A 14,882-nucleotide genomic window follows, 5' to 3' on the forward strand; every position below is an offset into this window, starting at 1 on the left:
GGCGAACTGTGAATGTGCTCTAGTTATATAGTTAGGGGAGGGGCCAGCGTCAGTGGCTGCAGTGCGTCATCGACAGTAGGGGCGGGGCCAGTGTCAGTCGCTGCAGTGCGTCATCGACAGTAGGGGCGGGGCCAGCGTCAGTGGCTCCAGAGCGTCATCGACAGTAGGGGCGGGGCCAGGAGCCCATTTTGGCCCCGCCCAAAAAATCCAGAACACAATAAAAAAAGTTTAACAGTCTAACTCCAGAATTCATTCGTCTTTATTATGTGTTTTAGCAATATATTTCTAACATTTATAATGTTTTTGTTTTTTTAGAATTGCCTTTACAGGGACTTTAAATACTTAAGGACCATTCCTCCATACAGAAGCTCTCCAGACTCCCAGATCCATGTCAGCGCTTCTCCTCCTCCTCAGGTCAGTCTCGTCTTCCACAGGGATTAGGTTAGGGACTGGGACGCTGGTTTTGTGACACATTTTTGTTTTGTTTTTCGGATCCCTGTCCTGTTGAAGAGCCAAACCCGACCCGTTATATGATTTCTAGCAGAGGCTGTCAGGTTTTGATTTTATATCTATTGGTATTTGATTGAATCCATGATGCCATGACCTCTGGCAGAAAATTAGCCCACAGCATTAAAGATTCATTAGTATCACATTTTACACAGGATACTTTTTTTATCCCCGCATGAACTAAACCCATAGGCCTATTAAGTGCAATAAATCATCCATAAACACTCAACGGCTATGAATACCCATAATGCACTGTGATGGTTGCACCCCACGTCTCACCACAAGAATACCCATAATGCACTGTGAGGACTCGCCAGAAGATGGCGCTGAAGCTGAATCATCCATCCATGCATTTTCCAAACCGAGGGTCCAATGTGGGTACAGTGTAAGATCATACAGGTAAGGGGCATTTCGAACAGCCCATCACTGGTGTTTTTAGATTTATTGCTTAAAAACAAGATTTTGTATCTCTACTCCTCCATCATGCACATCATACAGCCAACCTGACAGTATTTATATATATATTCTGTATTTAATGTAGGTTTGCAGTGGAACAAAAGCATATCTTGTAGAACTGAGACTGTGTTTAGCTTTAATTCCTTTCATGCGTCTTTCATTGAATTTCTTTAGCATGAAAACACTTTTTGTCCCCATTTGAATGCATTAGATTTTTTTTTAAGTGATTAAAGCATAAAGTTAATTATCCTGTGCACTTGATTTATGTTTTAGACCATAAAAGAGTTTCAAACCTGATTGTCAGGATATGTCGAAGACAGTTAGTGGATCAACAGGAGCTTCCAGAAAAGCCCACAGGCTGCTCTCAAGACTTTCAATGCGAAGTGAGTATTAAATATCTGTATTATAATAATACAAAGGCAGTAACAGGTCATGCTGCTTTGGGGACAAAGAACTCGACCCAAAGTGCTTACAATAACAAGAGAACCGCGATGACAAACCAGATTCACATTCACATCCGTTTACTACATACAGTATGTATAAGTTGAGCAACATGTGAGTGAGTTACAGACACAGATCACGATCAGAAGGGCCTCTGTCTCCTCGAAGCCAGATTCAACAGATGCAGAAGCATTTCTCCCGAAACACTCTTCAGTCCAACGCCGTCTTCAGCCGGGAGAAACCGCACGTCTTCAGAACATTCTGGATCCAGAGAACATCCCTCTGTCGGATAAACCACACGCATTAGCTTAATCTGTGTGTGTAAAGGCCCTATTCCGCTAGTTTCAGCCTGACGCAGTTTTCATTTTCACGTATACGCCACGATGTTTAATCCTCATCCTTCCCTCGGGTCATTTTGACCCGGAATAAATTGAGTGTTCATCAGAGGGGTTCAAGACCCTATAAGGACTTTTGTCGCAATCGAACCACGAATAAACACAAAGCATTTTTTTATGGATTCGAGGAGTTTTGTGGTTTAAATTAACCCTTATGCTGCATTAGGGACATTTTTGGTCTTTTGCAGTTTAATTTCTTTGACCATTTTGGCTGTTTTAATGCAAATGGTATGAAATTTGGCAAAATTGTGACTTTTTGGATACATGTAAAAAATGTGATCCCATTTTGCAAAATATGTATAACACACACTGTGTAGATCAAATAGTAACACTCAGCACCATAAAGACCAAAAATGGCCCATTGAAACCCATTAAAACGTTGTTTAACTCTGAGGCTGTCAGTAATACATGAAACATGATTTTTGCACAAACATCCTTTCATTTTGAAGCAAAAGCATTATATTTGCATTATATAGTGTATTCCACCAGATGATGTCACTACATATTTATTCCCTATGGGTGGAAATGCACCTTATTTTAGGCAATAGGCAATGTTTAATAGGTGGCCATTTTTGGTCTCTAACGCGCTAAGTGGGATTTTTTGCAAAGTGGGACTGTGATAATCCAAATCTAAAGTTTTCTCTTTGCATTTAGTTTATTGAAAATAATTGAATTTTTGTGTTTTTTCCTCTTATGCAAATCGATGGTTTCGCAAACAAAACTGGTAATTAAAGGGTTAAAATCCTGAAATTGAATACATTTTTGGTAGTTATGATGAGGACTGATGCTGGTTAAAAGATTTAACTTGGTAAAAGTGGAAAATAATAATATTATATAATATTTTAGGCAATGTTTAATATGTGGCCATTTTTGGTCCTTAATGCACTCAACGGTGTTAAAAAGCTAATGCAGCACAAGGGTTAAAAAAAGTAACAAAATCCTTCCATTGCGGGTCAATTTGATCGCCTTAGGAATGAATGGAATGCGAGGAATGCTTCAGTACACATAGAAAAACCTAAAAATGCTTGAAATCCAAACTAAAAATGGTAAAACTTAACCAAAAAATCATGTGTGTCTGAATGCACACAGAAATAAACTGACTTTAGGACCCAGAGGAACAGCTCATTTAGAAATAAGCCCATCTAGAGACATGAAATATCATGTTATTTTATTTATTTAACCACGGGCGTAATATCCTATGCGTTCAAATTCGTCTTTCAAATTCGTTTTGTTATGATTTTTAGCCAAAATTAATTAAGTCACCAGTTGTTTCTGTCGTTTCGTCGCCGACTAGAACTTTAGAGTGTGCACGCGCAGCGCACGCGACGTTCCTGGACGCGGACGCGCGCATCGACACAGACTCGGTCCTGCTCCTCCGCGGCCTCGTCAGTCAGCGATGAAACACCACAAACAACAACAGGTGACTTTAAACTAGCGTCATATGATCCTGCTCTTGTTCATGCAAATGCTTTTAAACCATTTATGCGCGACAAGACAAAGCACGCGATCCTCCTGACACACACACACACACACACACACCCAACGCGCGCCAGTATCGAGCTCTATTTCGTCGTTTGAACAAACAAAAACACACACATGTATGCCAAAATGTTCGTTTTGTCGAGTATCCCCACAAGAACAGTATTAAATGAGTTAAATAAAATTTTAAATGAAAGTAAAGAGCTGTTCGAGAATGAGTTGTGTGAGATCCTGCAGATCTTAAAGTGACAGGAGCCTCTAATTCCCTCTGTCGACAAGATAACCAAAGAACAAAGGGAACAGGAAACAAATACAAACTGCTCTTGACTAATTGTAGCTTTAATAAGGATTAATCTATATATTTATATTTATGCAGTGCAGACTGTTTGATAACCTTATTCAGTTTCTGGATGTGTCATACCAGAAAGGCACAGTTAAATATGACGTTTATTATGGGTTTATGTAAGGCTTGTTTTAAGTTCACTTAAATTATAAGTTGTTAAATTTTAAGCCTGATAAATGTTTAAAATGTATGAATCATTTTTTCATCGAGACATAGCTGTAATATCAATGATACTGGCCTTCATTCATAAACAGATGCCATTAAGCAATTATTTTAAAGGGATAGTTCGCCCAAAAATGACTCTCTCTCTCATGTTGTTTCAACCCCGGAAGACTTTCGTTCATCTTCGGAACACAAATCAAGATATTTTTTAAGATATATTTTTTTTTTTCAAGATATTAAATCTTAAACTTTCCGGCCTAGAAAGTTATGAAAGACATCATTAAAATAGTCTGAGTGACGACAGTGGCTCAACGTTTAGTTTATCAAGCGACGAGAATAATTTTTGAATAAAATGCTTTATTCAACTATTAATTTCCTTCTCTATGGGCTGAGAGATTTCACGTAGTGAAACTGCGCAAGTGAAACTTCACGTATAAACTCGTTAAACTAGTAGAAGTGTATTCAGACACACACTACTTGCACTGTGTGCTTTTGAAAGAAAAAACTGCATATATGCAATACAGTTGAAATTATATATCACTCTGACATCATTTTTATTTTATTTTATTTTATTTATTTATTTATTTTTTGCAGTATAGTGACATATACACTCTAAAAATGCTTTGGGTCAAATATGGACAAACCCAAATGTTGGGTTAAAAATGCAATGAAAAAATGTACATTTGAAAGTGAAAGTTTGAAATGACATTTTTAACCCAACATTTGGTTTTGTCCATATTTAACCCAAATTTGGGTTCAAAAACAACCCAGCATGAGCTACAAAATGACCAGATCCTGCCATGAGCTATAAGAAACTCTTGTATGCACATATAGGGCTTATATGTGGATATAAAGAGACCTATATGGCCTGTATATGCACATATATGCACCTCAAATTGCCTATATGTGCCATGCATATATGCAGCGTATATATTACCATATATGTGCATATATGCTGTATGCGTATATATCCTCATAAAGGTTCTTTCCATGCTTTTGATGGTTAAAATAGGGTGTGTGAGTGTTTTGCTCACCCGAGTGGCAGCAGACCCCCGGAGCGACACACAGGCCCCCTTCGGCCCCGCAGGGCGACCCGCTCGACTCGCAGGCTCCGGGCAGCAGATTCTCCTCCATGCAGTTCAGCGTCTCTGGAGACCCGAGCAGACACCCGAGCCCGGCTCCACAGCAGATCCTGGGGCCCACACACCGGCCCCTATTCCCAGGACCGCACGCCATACACTACACACACACAAATAATTACATTGTTATTATTAGTAATAATATTTTCAGCATGTAAATTGAATTAGGCCTACATACATGCCATGTGGAGGAGATATTATTATAATAAATCTAGTTAGAGATTTATTTTTTTATTTTCATTTTCTTTGATTAATATATTAGTAATTAGTTACATAAAACTGACAAAGCTAAATTTTGTTCTTGCACTTATTTATTTTTTACTAATATTTTATTATTTATTAAATATTTTATTATTTTGCACTCTCTTTTTTTGTGTGAAAAGTTCTATATAGTGTTATGGAGTGATATATAGAGTGATAGTGATGGAGTGATGATGATGAAGATGGAGTGATGATGATGATGATGATGAAGGTGCAGTACCTCTCTGACGGGCTCGGATCTCTTGCCTCCTCTCAGGCAGTTCTGGATGATGATGACGATGATGGAGTGATGATGATGATGATGATGAAGGTGCAGTACCTCTCTGACGGGCTCGGATCTCTTGCTTCCTCTCGGGCAGTTCTGGATGATGATGATGATGAAGATGGAGTGATGATGACGATGATGGAGTGATGATGATGATGATGATGAAGGTGCAGTACCTCTCTGACGGGCTCGGATCTCTTGCTTCCTCTCGGGCAGTTCTGGATGATGATGATGATGAAGATGGAGTGATGATGACGATGATGGAGTGATGATGATGATGATGATGATGAAGGTGCAGTACCTCTCTGACGGGCTCAGATCTCTTGCCTCCTCTCGGGCAGTTCTGGATGTAGCACGCGGACGAGAGCGCTGAGAGCGCCAGCACACAGAGAACACACACGGGCAGCAGAGACTCAGACATCTCCACACACACACACACACACTGATCCACTGATGCTCAGAGATGCTTATATACACCTGCAGCTCCTCCTCCTCACACACACACACACACACACACACACCTGCGAGAACACACCGACCTTCACGTTATTCTCAATAGTTTTGCTCCAAAATGAGTTTCACATCAAATCCACAGGCTTTTTTTTTTTTTTTTTCAGAAACACAAAGGCATATGGGTGGAGGTCAAAGGTCAGTATTGTACTCTGAAAGGTTTTAAACATCAGAGGATTAATAGACTTCATATTTATATACTTCTTACAGTAACTTAAATACATGTACACTGCCGTTCAAAGGTTTTGGATCGGTAAAAGAAGTCTCTTCTGCTCACCCGGGCTGTGTTTATCTGGCCAAAAATGAAATATTATTATTATTATGTAAATCAGTTGTTTTCTATGGGAATATATAGTAAAATATACAGTCATTTATTCCTGTGATCAAAGCTGAATTTTCAGCGTCATGTGAGTGATTTGATGCTCAAGAGTTGAAAGTTGTGGTCAGTATTTTTCAGGACTTTACACCAGTGCATCCCACGCTATGCGTTGCACTTGGTGATGTAACAAGGCTTGGATGCAGCTGCTCAGTCATAGGTTTCCCATGATGCTCTCTGCCCTTTAGCTGGAGGCCACACGAAGTTCTGTTGTTCCTAATTGCTTCCAATTTGTTGTAATACCACTAGTTGACCTTGGAAAATTCAGTAGTGAGGAAATGTCACTGGTGGCACCACAGTCCCAAGCTTGAATTCACTGAGATGTGTTGAATCGTCTGTAAGCCTATATAGCTGCTTTATTTTATACTGAAGTGATTTGAACGACTGAATTCAATGTTTTGGAGGGGTGTCCCAATACTTTTGGCTATACACTCTTAGAAGAAAAGGTTCTACATAGAACCTTCAAAGGTTCTAAAGCGCCACGTATTTGGAACTCCTAAAATGCAATGCATGTGAATATGATCACAAAATTCAAGATATAGGGGTTAAAAAATTTAATTAATCAATATCACAAAAAGAGTGCCATTTCAGTTAAAATCTGCATGATAAAAATGTGATATTAAGTTACTACAACAGTTTAATAAACCGTAATTTAATTAAAACTACAAAATGTTGCAGAATAATATATGAACGAATAATAGTCTTTAAAGAACCTTTGTGCCAGAAGTGTTCTTTCTTGTCATTATTGAACCTTTTTTAGCATAAAATGTCTTTTGGAGTTGAGTAAAGAACCCTATGCTATACATAGAACCCTTTTTTCTATAGTTTATGGGATGATTATACATAAAGTACACAATATGACCTCGCAATACATGATACAAACCTATGTCTGTATCAAATAAAATATATCGATAAGGTTCAAGTGTTTTTCCCTCTTTACTTAAATGATTTCTTGACATTTTTGGAAAATAATTTTGATTTTTGTTTTGCTCAGGGGAGGGAAAATTTTCAATAAATCAATAAAATGTTCCCAAATGAGCCAAGAAATGATGTGGAATAATTTTTATCCACGTGCCATCAAAATGCATGCAGTAGAGGGTTAATACTTTTATTCAGCAAAGATGCATTACATTCATCAAAGGTTACAGTAAATACATTTATATAATGTTACAAAAGATTCTATTACAAATAAATGAAATAGAACTTTCTATTTGTCAAAGAATCCTGAAGAAATTGTCCATAACTGTTTTCACCATTGATAATAATCACAAATGTTTCTTGATCATCAGATCCTCATTTTAGAGCGATTTCTAAAGGATCATGTGACACTGAAGACTGGAGTAATGATGCTGAAAATCACATGAATAAATTACACTTTACTGTATATTCACATAGAAAACAGTTATTTTAAATTACAAAAATATTTCACATTTTTTACTGTATTTTGTATTCCACTTCTTTTAAAAACAAAAAAATCTTACTGATCCCAAACGTTTGAACGCCATATATAGCCTATTAAAGCAAAAAAAAAAAAAAAAAAATGAAAAATAATAATAAATCAAATAAAACTAATGTGAAAGGTGCGAGACTTCTGGAACACATGTTCTTGGATCAGTGTGTGAGTGACAGAGAGAGTTGAAGGTCAAACCTGCGAAATCACAGATATGCGATTCATCCGCGCTCGGACTAACCAGTGCAAACGCTGCTCAGTATTCAGATGCACATCTCTGATCTAACCCACACTGGTGATGCAGGACAACAAAAGAACAATTTCATAAATAACGTGGAGAAATCAGACGTGCTTCAGGATCAGGAACTGTAAATGAGCACCGATAATAAACTCATCAGTAATGATGCAAACGAGGTTCACTCACCTCATTTAAACCGGTTCTGCAACAACAGAAATAATTGTCATAATGAAATTCTGCACGTACAGTAAGCTAAGTTATTGATCGTTGTTTATAATAAGACTTGGAAATCAGCGACAGGTTTTAAAGAAGCTGATCATTATTCCTTGAGAACATTATGTACATTTTTCCTGAATAGACAAACATTTTGGCTTTGCTTAAAAAAAACGACACATCATCTGAATACATTACTAGAAGACAGTGGTCTGCATTAAAGTTTATTATTTACTCCATTATGATCTCGCGTTCATGAAGAAAACATCTGCCGCTCAACTGAGGCACATTATATCTGGATATTAATTTTGAGAATCGATCAGTTCAGGGAAGTTAGGGATTTTAAGGAGGGATATCGGTGATATTAAATCTGCATATCAAATGGTGTTGGATATTTTAAATACACACTTTAAAAAAAGACTTTCTTCTTCAGTAGGCCATTTCTCTTGTTTTCCAGCACAAAGCTCTTTGCAAGTCGGTTTAGTTCGATAATGTTCTTTTATTTAATATTTTAGTGGATTTTATGGTACTAGGCTAAGTTGCACTATAACCCACATAGCAAACAGACTTGGCCCAAATGTGGCCTCATCATGGCACTGCTGGCGTGTTGCCGGCAATGGCATGCATCATGTCAGCCAACTGTGGGCCAAGTGTGGCAATGATGGCACTGCGTGCATGACGGCAGACAACTTCTGGGCCGATTGTGGATGGGAGGTGTGTGGCCCACATCTTGTCAGCCAACTGTGGGCCAAGTGTGGCAATGATGGCACTGCATGACGGCAGACAACTTTTGGGCCGATTGTGGATGGGAGGTATGTGGCCCAGATCAGTGTAGCGATTATGGGCCATATTCTGTGTACTGGACAATTATAAGCCTGCTACTATATTTTCAAGGCAAGATTATACCCCACCCCGAACCCTCTGAAAAAGGTGTTAAGATTTTAATAATAAATAATAATAATAATAATTGACTTAAATGAGTCAGTGAAAAAATATATGTCCAATTGTTTAAAAAAATGATTAATAATGAATAAATATAGTATTTAGTTTTCAGCAATGTTTACAAAATGCTGTATCATTAAAAAATATACATTTACTAACATGATAAGTATTAGACCTATGATTTTTTTTAAGTATTAGACCTATTATTTATTTGAATTTGTTTTTTTTAATATACATTTGTAATAAAAAAATAAAAAAAACGAATCCACATCCAAGTCTAAGTTTTCCATACTTTTTATTTTAAGCACCACAAAATCATGTTAAAAATGTAATATCTGGATTTTTTTTCTTCGAAATAACAGTTTATTTAAAACAACTGCAGTCAACTATTGTTTTATTTCGGCGCGATCTCCATGGTAACAGCAGCTTTTCTGGTTGGTTCACGTGATGCGTCTTTTGAAATTTCTCCCGCTGAAGATTGAAGAAGAAGAAGACATCTCAGACAACCGCTGTACGGGTAAGTGAAGTTCACTCTCTTTTTGGCGCTTTTTTAATACCTCATTTCAAACTCGGATGCCACTTTTTTCTTTATTTAAGTGAACTTTTGCCTGGTAGCTGGTTCAGTTGCCCCTGAACATGAGAATGCCTATACAGACGCGAACGGGGTGCGATCATGTGCGATAGACCGGCCCTGCGGAACGTCCGAGACGAGGCCTGTGCTTCATGTGTGCGAAACAATGTAATGTTAATGCTTTTAAAATTATAGGAAGATCACAGCAAATCTAGCAACCGCGATTGACTTATAAAGCTGAAAGTGATTCAGTGGTTGTATAATTGTATGATATCTAAATCTAATCGTGGCTTGTTTCACATGAAAAGGACATGCTCCATGTTTTTTTTATTTGTGAGACTGCTTATTTATTTTTGCTCGTCATGTATTGCTAGTCATTTCAGTATGATATATTCGTAGGCGATTGAGAGAAAATAATAATACTGTACTATTAAAATATCTACATTGAAAGAATGAAATTGATCACATAATTTTTATTTTTTGTCTAAAATAATAGTTCTCAACCTGGGTAATTTTTAGAGGTTAATTTAAATGCAATAAACAATTGGCAACTTTTCAATTGGTCAAAACTGAACCAGGTGCTAACCATTGACGCATGGCAATGTTTTTCTTTGACATATTGGGCATTATAAGGAATGAACGACTCTATAAAGTTGTCTTTTTCCCCTCCTTTCATTTTGTTTAATTATTGATGATATGTAAGTTGCTCCCCCATTCCTGTCTGTTTGTTTGAGTGGATGTTATTTTATTTCTAAAGACTGTAAGGAGTTGAAACTCTGGCCTAAGGCACTCACTTTCCATGATCTAACAAGATGATTAATACAAATGAGTTTTAGAGCTACATTAGTATCCTATATTGGTAAATATGGAATAGTTGATGCATTTTCAATGTTAATTTTTTTTTTTTTTTTTTTTTACAGGACTGGTTGGGCAAGAAAACCTGACAGACTGTTGGTATGGGGGGAGTGAGAGGAAGGGCTTTTACAGGTTGTAAAAAGATGTTACACTTGGAATGTACAAAATAAAATAGCCTTCACACTGTTACACAATCCTAGGTGTAATATTTATTTGTGGTATCATTGTTAAATAAAATTTAAATTGAATAAAATATAGAATTTTTCTGTGACTTATTTGTTCACATGGTTTGGGTAGGGTTAGGCTGGGATATGGTTCAGTTTGGGGGTTTGAAAGGGTGGTGTTGAAACGGTTAACTTAGAATTGGTACCAATAATAAAACCAGTTTTGGCCCAGTTCAGGGCTAGTTAAGGGTGATTAACTGGCTGAGATTCGGGCCAGTTATGGCCCATGTGTGACCCTTGTCTATAATCCAGTTCTGGGCCACTTCAGCGCCATCATTCTTTGCGGTACTTGGGCCGAGGATTGGGTTCACATGGTTTGGGTAAGATTAGGCTGGGTTATGGCTCAGTTTTGGGGTTTCTGGTTAAATGGTGGTGTCGATATGGTTAACGTATGGCTGAGAATTGGTACCAATAATAAAACCTGTTTTGGCCCAGTTCAGGGCCAGTTAAGGGTGATTAACTGGCTGAGATTCGGGCCAGTTATGGCCCATGTGTGACCCTTGTCTTTAATCCAGTTCTGGGCCACCTCAGCGCCGTCATTCTTTGCGGTACTTGGGCCGAGGATTGGGTTCATATGGTTTGGGTAAGATTAGGCTGGGTTATGGCTCAAGTTTTGGGGTTTCTGGTTAAAGGGTGGTGTCGATATGGTTAACTTATGGCTGAGAATTGGTACAAATAATAAAACCTGTTTTGGCCCAGTTCAGGGCCAGTTAAGGGTGATTAACTGGCTGAGATTCGGGCCAGTTATGGCCCATGTGTGACCCTTGTCTATAATCCAGTTCTGGCCCACTTCAGTACCGTCATTCTTTGCGGTATTTGGGCCGAGGGAAAAGTGATTGTGTGGGCCGGAGCTGGGCCAGAAAAAAATTGCTATGTGGGAAATCACTTATTCACTTTTTGAGCACCTGAAAATTAAATGTCCAACTTAAACTGTGTAATTCTTGAATGCTTTAGAGCGACAGACTGAAGATCTTCTCAACGACACTGAATATTGCTGACGTGAAAACAGTTTTAAAAGAGAACTTTAAAAAAAAGTAGGCTACAGAATTTTGTTTATTATGAAAAATGTGCAAAAATACTATTTTCAATTTTTATATGAATATATTTTCAAAAACGTTTTACTCTAAAACGGTGGGAAAATCAAAGCCACAAATGTTGTGTTTAGAATGTGAGTCTGATCTCTCAGTAAACGAGCGTTCAGTGAGTGTGTGTTCGGCTGCAGTTCCAAACGCTTCCACTACAGGAAACTCAGATTGAGCCTTCGCACACAAACAAACAAACAAAAAAAAAAAAAAAGTTGCGTAGGGCTCCGCAAATGACTCAAGGCCCCGCCTCCCCCGCGTGTCAAAGCGCGTCAATCAAAGCTTTCAACATCAAAGAGTTGCGCGGAACACTTCCGGTCACGAAAATAAACACCGGGAACAGGGATCAGACAGACTTGTGTTCTCTCCTCTCCAAGTTTGATGTCAACGCAGAAGTTAAGTTGATGTGCATCTCTCTCTCTCTATCTATCAGGAAAGCGCGTATAAATACCACGAAAAAATAGTTTTTTTTTCGTGCATATGATATACGCACTTTTTGGCGTGTTGCATGCAGTGCACGCACTCCACCACACCCCTAATCACTCCCAAGAGATTTACAGTCCGTATCATGCACGCAAAAAAAAAAAAAAAAAACATTTTTGGTGTATAAATAGCACGAGAAATTTAATTCGTGGTATAGATAACGCACTGTCATGAGATTGCGTTTGATAAAGGCCAGTTTGTTTAAAAGATAACCGCGTCGCGCGTTAACATGAGTTGATTATGCGCGTGCACGAAATGAAACACGCACTTTCCAGTAAAACATCTATGGGGACCAGTTACCAGTACAATATCGGTGTGATGGCACTCCTCATTAGTCATTAGACGCTCATACTTTTAAAACAAGACCATGATTATCTAGTCTCCAAGTCAGTTTAGCTACAACTCTGCAATAAAGCAAGATGGAAAGCATTTAAAATGTCAATATGGATGCACATCCCTCAGTAAATAATAACCATCAAGCATCAGTTATTGCTTTTAACATTTAAACCACAGTGACATGCAATGGCAAGCCATTTTAGCTTTTACTAATTCACAGGAGGCATTTTTGATATCAATAATTAAACACTATTTAAAATGTGAATTATTGATATTAATATAAAATATGATCATATCTTTCTGATATCACATTTTCATTAGTACTAACTAAAGGAGTGAGGATTGTAGTGGGAGCACTGGGGTGGCGATGGCGAATGGTTTCAGGCAGGACGGCCCCTATAGAGTTGTGCTTAGGGCCCCAGGAGGTCGGGATCGGCTCTCCGTGTGACACAGTGTGTGTCCTTCAGGTGTGTGTGATTGTGTGGAGGACAGAAAGTTCAGTTTAGCATTACAATAGATGGCAGAGGTCAGAGCTGTTCATTCTCACACAAAGAGAGTTCAGCCTTGAGTCGCTGTATTAAACTCCTGCGCTTCAATAACACTGAACACACACACCGGACACACACACACACACACTGAACTCAAGGATTCCTCATTCTGCAGAAAACAGCCTGAGATCCAACGCCGAACACGACCACTCACAGTCTAGAAGAGTCTGCGTGTATTTCATCAAAAATACAGTAAAAATAGTGTAATATTATTATTATGTTTATCATCAGTTTTCTATGTGAATATACAATAAAGTGTAATTTATTTCTGTGATTTTCAGCATCATTACTCCAGTCTTCAGTGTCACATGATCCTTCAGAAATCACTCTAATATGAGGATCTGATGATCAAGACACATTTATGATTATTATCAACGTTGAAAACAGTGATGCGTTTTATTTTTTTAGGATCCTCTGATGAATAGAAAGTTCAAAACTGAATTTATATGAAATCGAATGTTTCGTAACATCGTGTCTTTACTGTCACTTTTGATCAATTTAATGCATCATTGATGAATTAATGTTAAAAGAAATCACAAACATTTAAACAGTAGTGTACATTAAAACAAGTTATCTACAATCCATTTCACATGTGTATATATACATATTCAATTATTCATATTGATATACAGTCACAAGGACACATTAAATTGATCATAAGTGACTATTCATCAAAGACTCCACAAAAAACTGTTTTCAACATTGATAATCATCATAAATGAGTATTGATGCTGAAATTTCAGCTTTGTTCACATTACACTTTACTATATTCACACAGAAAACAGCTGTTTTACATTATTATAATATTTCACTATTTTTACTGTATTCTTCATCAAATAAACAGCCTTGATGAGCAGAAAAGACTTTTTTTCAATTCCCTAAATTTTTGAATGATTTTTTACATAAACAAGAAATTTTCACATTTAATGTATTTTAGATACACAATATTAACACACACACACACACACACACACACATATATAAATATATATATATATATGATGAAGAGTTCAGATGCAAAAGCCTTTAAATGCCATTTGAAATTTTCTTCTTTAATGATGATTTTTATCAAGCTTGTGTATTTAAGTTCAGCAATTTCACTTAAATGGCGATGATAATTACCTATTAATTGTTATTTAAGTGAAATTACTGAACTTAAATATACAAGTTTGATAAAAATCATCAATAAAGAAGAAAATTTCAAATGGCATTTAAAGGCTTTTGCATCTGAACTCTTCATATATATATATATATATATATATATATATATTAGGGCTGCCAAACGATTAATCGCGATTAATCGCATCCAAAATAAAAGTTTGTGTTTACATAATATATGTGGGTGCACTGTGTATAATTCTTTTGAATATATATAAATACACACACATGCATGTATATTTAAAAAAAATATATATATTATTTATATATAAAATATTTATATTTATAATATAATGTATAAATAAATCTACACAGTATATACATGAAAATGTTTCTTAAATATATACAAGCATGTGTGTGTATTTATATATAAAAGAATTATACACAGTGCACCCACATATAATGTGCATGCTTGTATATATTTAAGAAACATTTTCATGTATATACT

The 14,882-nt window shown here is 37.0% G+C and overlaps 1 protein-coding gene across 1 annotated transcript; it reads right to left on the reverse strand.

The window, feature by feature from the left end:
• Positions 1-1,019: 1,019 nt before the first annotated feature.
• On the reverse strand, positions 1,020-5,908 carry avp (arginine vasopressin). Its single transcript, XM_039653450.2, has 3 exons — positions 5,750-5,908; positions 4,818-5,022; positions 1,020-1,686 (listed from the first exon to the last, which is right to left on the reverse strand). The coding sequence occupies exons 1-3, from the start codon at positions 5,867-5,869 to the stop codon at positions 1,547-1,549; spliced, it is 465 nt and encodes a 154-aa protein (XP_039509384.1). The 5' UTR covers positions 5,870-5,908; the 3' UTR covers positions 1,020-1,546.
• Between the last annotated feature and the right edge of the window lie 8,974 nt (positions 5,909-14,882).

Source organism: Pimephales promelas, chromosome 14, assembly GCF_988280905.1.
Source record: "Pimephales promelas chromosome 14, fPimPro1.hap1.1, whole genome shotgun sequence".
Lineage (NCBI taxonomy): Eukaryota > Metazoa > Chordata > Actinopteri > Cypriniformes > Leuciscidae > Pimephales > Pimephales promelas.